The sequence below is a fragment of the Setaria viridis genome, chromosome 7 (genome assembly GCF_005286985.2).
Source record: "Setaria viridis chromosome 7, Setaria_viridis_v4.0, whole genome shotgun sequence".
Classification (NCBI taxonomy): Eukaryota; Viridiplantae; Streptophyta; class Magnoliopsida; order Poales; family Poaceae; genus Setaria; species Setaria viridis.
The window spans coordinates 27,379,438-27,384,006 of NC_048269.2; the positions used below are offsets into that span (position 1 = coordinate 27,379,438).

A 4,569-nucleotide genomic window follows, 5' to 3' on the forward strand; every position below is an offset into this window, starting at 1 on the left:
CCCTTGTGTGGCCTGCGAAACAGCTCAAAAGCGGCCGGATTTAATAGAAAAGGGGAGGGGGAAGGTAGAGGGAGGACGGAGGAGGCGGCAAAGGGGGGAGCGATCAGGCAGGCGAGGCGCCTGTTCTGTTCACTAGTGGGCGCCGCCATCATTGGGTGAATGTAATTCATTGCACGCGTCGTGAAAGGTAGCTGGTGAATAGTTTTTTAAAGAGAAAAAAGATTTCCAACTGTCAATAGTCTTTTGAAAGGAAAAAATAATGATCAGCTCGCCATTCATTTTTAACTTTTTATTCGTGCCATCTGGACTATAATCCGTAATCATCTCACCAAAGCAAATCATGAAAAAGTTATACTATAAATACATTATACATTTTGCAATTTTGTGACTTTGGTCCATTAAAACTTACACAGCTTCCCGCAGAAAGAAAAAAGAATCACTCACATAGCTCATTTGCTATGCACTACTGAGATTACACAACCAATCTACACAGAATTTGTAACAGAACCACAAAAGCAAATCATCACCCTATAGATCACTAGTCAATTACTAAATCCTCAAATGGACAATAATAATTCAACATGCTCTACTTGCAACCTGAATACACAGAAAAAGGATGATGCAGAAGAAAAAGGAAGACACGATTTGTTTCAAAGCATGTAGATATGATCTCAAAAGTAACACAAATTATTACTTCATCTTCAAGGAAATTTCACACACAACTCGATATAATCTGACACAGGGAATGAGCACCTTGATTTACAGTCTCTCGCTTCTGATCATCATGAATGTCTTGACACAATCACCAGTTCAGTGCGCTTGCTGAATGAGAATGCTTTTATTGCCCAGCTTAGGTTCTAGTTAGAATGTTTTGCATCACGTGCTACTAAACTATTTATTTAAACCACGTTGACATGTGTGTAGCAGTGTACATTAGTATTATGCAAGCAGTTAAGTGTTGTAATCGTAGTATGGAAGTTTAGTTTTATCTATCTCTGAACTGTCACCAGCATTGTCAACCAGTATCATATATGATATATACCTCGTGAAGCAAGGGTTCAATGGACCAAAATTTGTTACACACCTAGCTCACACTCATATCCATAGGAACTGATTTGGAAACAGATTCTTGAAGATATTCTTGATCAGCATCTATTAGTGACTTGGATATAAATACTTCAAGACCAATAATGCTGCAAAACTCATTTCAAAATTTCAGTGATACTTGGTATGAGACATATTAATCTGTAATCGGAACATATTCTGGAAATTTGCGAATACATATCTAAACATGGTATTGGTTAGGGATAAACGATAACAAAATGAATTCCATAGATATAAACAAAACCTCAGAAATAAAGATGGAAAATAGATGGTTCAAAGAACATATTATCAAACACGGCACATACCTTTAGGGAAGCTGTCCACCAGCAGCCCAGTGTCAGCTGTAAGCACAAAAGAAGCTCATCAGAAAAAGATTTGATGAACAATATGTCACCCAGTTTAGCCTTAGTATATATGGACATAAAGTTGGTGAGTGGTTGATAATTTCAGTTGTGCATAAAACAATCAAAGAGCAAAAAATCCAGGAACCACCATAATAGCAGGCAAGCAGTGTATGTTAATGCTCTCTTATATTCATAAAACACCATTTTGTTGGGATGGTCATTTGCAACAAATAAGTTCTTTATTAAATTATATTTCCAAATCATCATACAGGAGCTATTTTGGTGCAACAACTATCGATGATACTACTTCCATTATGTCAACACTCAGCAAGAAATGTCAATTCATTTACTTTCATCCATTCCCAATTTTAAATCAAATAAATTCTGCTGCCAATTATTGCAACAGTAAATATAAAAAACTATATTTTCATAATCTGATGTGGATGATACATAATAAATGCTTTACAATGTTTTAAGGACCCTTTCACTTAACATCTCAGCTAATAAAAGAGATAACTATGGTGTTTAGAAGTAAGTCAAGAAGAAATAGTTCCATTACTTGCAGAATGATGTCTTTGCAGAGCTTACCCGTTTATATCTAAAGGATGCAATTAAGTGGACATAAACAAAATGAGATCCATAATCCTTTGTGTAAAAATTATGTACCCACATATATAAATGCTTTCATTGGACAAAATGGGTTGATCTTCAAACTACCAATGGATGCACATGTCCAGTCAAAATTCTATGTCAAGTAAGAATGCAGAGCTGAATTTGAAAGTGAGTGAAGTGGCTACTAAAAAAAATGGGTGCAGTACTGATTACTGAACATTCATGTTTGATTCAAATCTTTGATCTGGACAGTTTGCCATTGAACTCTGCACGTTTTCATTAACCAATTTTCAGAACGTGTCATTTAACTGGTTGTTCCAACTTCCAATTGAGATATATTAACCATCACATGAGCACATTACAACTATTGATTAGGAGAGTGTTGATAATTAGACTTGGCTACCTATGTTTCCCGTGTTCCTCACACAAAATGTAATGTGTTAAAATTTCAGACCTGATAGATAGAAAAACAATTCATGTGGAGAAAAAAAATGATGTGCTAATTACAACAGGAGCATATGGATATTAATATATTATCATGATCATAACACTTATTATTTTAATAGCCAATATTACTATCTTTGAGGAATTTTCGCACATAATTTGGTATAATGCCATATGCAGAAGCAATAATCTTATCTAGCATATGCGCTTACTGGTTCGACCACCAGCTGACCTTGGTTCATGAAGCCAAGAGTTATATGAGGTATATACATTAAAAATCATTCGAAAGAGACGTATTGGGATCTGGTGGCATACTTATTTAACATGAGTCAGATAAAGCCATAAAGGTGAGGAACAGATTGAGGGAGAACATTTCAAACAGGTGAGCTGCCACAATTTGTACAGACAATCCGATATTTAGGGAACCAAGATGTAAAGGGATCAAACTGAAAAACAATAATGGAAGTTGTAGAACCAAAATAGACTCACCGAACAGCTCCTAACCCAAATCCATGGCAATTTTGCAAGGGGATTCATGAAGAATCTTTGCTGCGGATCAAAAATGGAAGGAGCAGACTGGTATGAGGTCTTTGTGATATTCAGTTGCTAAATCTGAAGAAAAAAACCTAACAATTCGGTGAGCACCTTACCTTGGAGGCATTTCCTCGAGCGGTTGTTGGGCGTTGTTCATGTTGACACCCACTCCGGCTATTGGGTTGGCGGTTCAAAGAATTGAGAATGGCTGCACAGTAAATTTCCAAACGACAAAATCTTAACAGCAGAGAATCACCAAGACCTTGCGCCAAATCAATCAACGGAAGAAACCTATTTTTCAACTGAGCAGATCAAGGAAGGAAGGCAATCCATGATCCATCACAGCCTCCACACAACAAATCACATTAGGAATGGCGGATGCAAGGAGAGGAGGAGAGGAATTGCGCACACGATTCTGATGGCCGCCTGATTGGCACAGATTCGGATCGAAGACCAAGGACTCCAAGGGACGGTGGGCGAACCGGCGGAGCGTCAGTCGAAGGCGAGGCGACAGGGGAAGAAAGGAACGCAGACTGCAGACACCTCGCCGACGTACAGGGAAAACAAATGCCAGGCCGTCGTCCGCGGCACGCAAGCTCCACCTAAAAGGAAGAAGCCCATACCTCAGCGCGGCGGCGACGCGAGCAGCAGAGGAGGAGAGGCCCACGCGCGCACGGAAGGACCGGTCACCCACGTCCGGCGACCGGGCAGTGACGCAACGGCGGCGGCGGGGGTGGGAGCGGGGACCTGACTGGGGGAGGTCGCATCCGGTCGCAAGGGGACGCGACACCATCCCCTTGCGATCGTGCGGCGCGCGGCGTAGGGGTGACGTGTCGAGGCCCTCCTTGGGCGCCTCCGCTCCAACATTGGAGGATTCTAATGAAAGCAACGGCCCATGCATGGGGGCTCTGCTGCTGACTGCGCCTGCGCCCATCTCCTGATTGCTGGCTGCGCGGCATGCATGCCCCCGAGCGTCGCCCGTAACGTGAACCATGCCCCGGCAACGTGGGCATGTTTGGTTGCAGCCTAGTTTGCCTGGATAGATCGTCGCCTGTGATATGTTTGGTTTGAATTTTGGATAGCTGCCTATACCAGGCAGTTGCTTCCTCCACCCAGCTTTTCTACCTGTTGCTTGAGCTCTAATTACTGTTATTTCTCGATTTTTGTGCACCAGGCAGCTGCTTCCTCCACCAGGCCACCAAAAACAAGTGCCTGGGCGTTGCTAGTTGCTGCCTGAGCTTTAATTAGTGTCATTACTCAATGCTTACTTCAGGCTCCAACCAAACGGTTCACTCTACCACCTGCCTGACCATGCAAAATGGGACACGTTCGCAGACAACTTGCTGCCTCAGCTTTAATTAGTGTCATTACTCGATGCTTACTCCAGACTCCAACCAAACAGTTCATTTTACCACCTGCCTGACCATGCAAAATGGGACACAGGCAACTTGCAGGCAGCATATGCTCCGAGGCAAATCATCCGAACATGCCCTGTGTATGTGCGAGTGCTTCGCTTCGCGCGGCTGCGCCC

General features: G+C 42.1%; 1 protein-coding gene across 5 annotated transcripts; it reads right to left on the bottom strand.

The window, feature by feature from the left end:
• Positions 1 to 338: 338 nt before the first annotated feature.
• Positions 339 to 3,954, bottom strand: LOC117865223 (uncharacterized). 5 transcript variants are annotated; one of them, XR_011898758.1, is made up of 5 exons: positions 3,448 to 3,912; positions 3,150 to 3,246; positions 2,994 to 3,053; positions 1,410 to 1,445; positions 339 to 1,193 (listed from the first exon to the last, which is right to left on the bottom strand). XR_011898758.1 is itself a non-coding variant. In XM_034749376.2 (5 exons), the coding sequence occupies exons 1-5, from the start codon at positions 3,937 to 3,939 to the stop codon at positions 1,179 to 1,181; spliced, it is 693 nt and encodes a 230-aa protein (XP_034605267.2). In that variant the 5' UTR covers positions 3,940 to 3,954; the 3' UTR covers positions 339 to 1,178. The 5 variants fall into 5 exon arrangements, 1 of the variants encoding a protein (XP_034605267.2); XM_034749376.2 differs by having other exon boundaries at positions 3,155 to 3,246; positions 3,450 to 3,954; XR_011898757.1 differs by having other exon boundaries at positions 339 to 1,445; positions 3,448 to 3,907.
• Between the last annotated feature and the right edge of the window lie 615 nt (positions 3,955 to 4,569).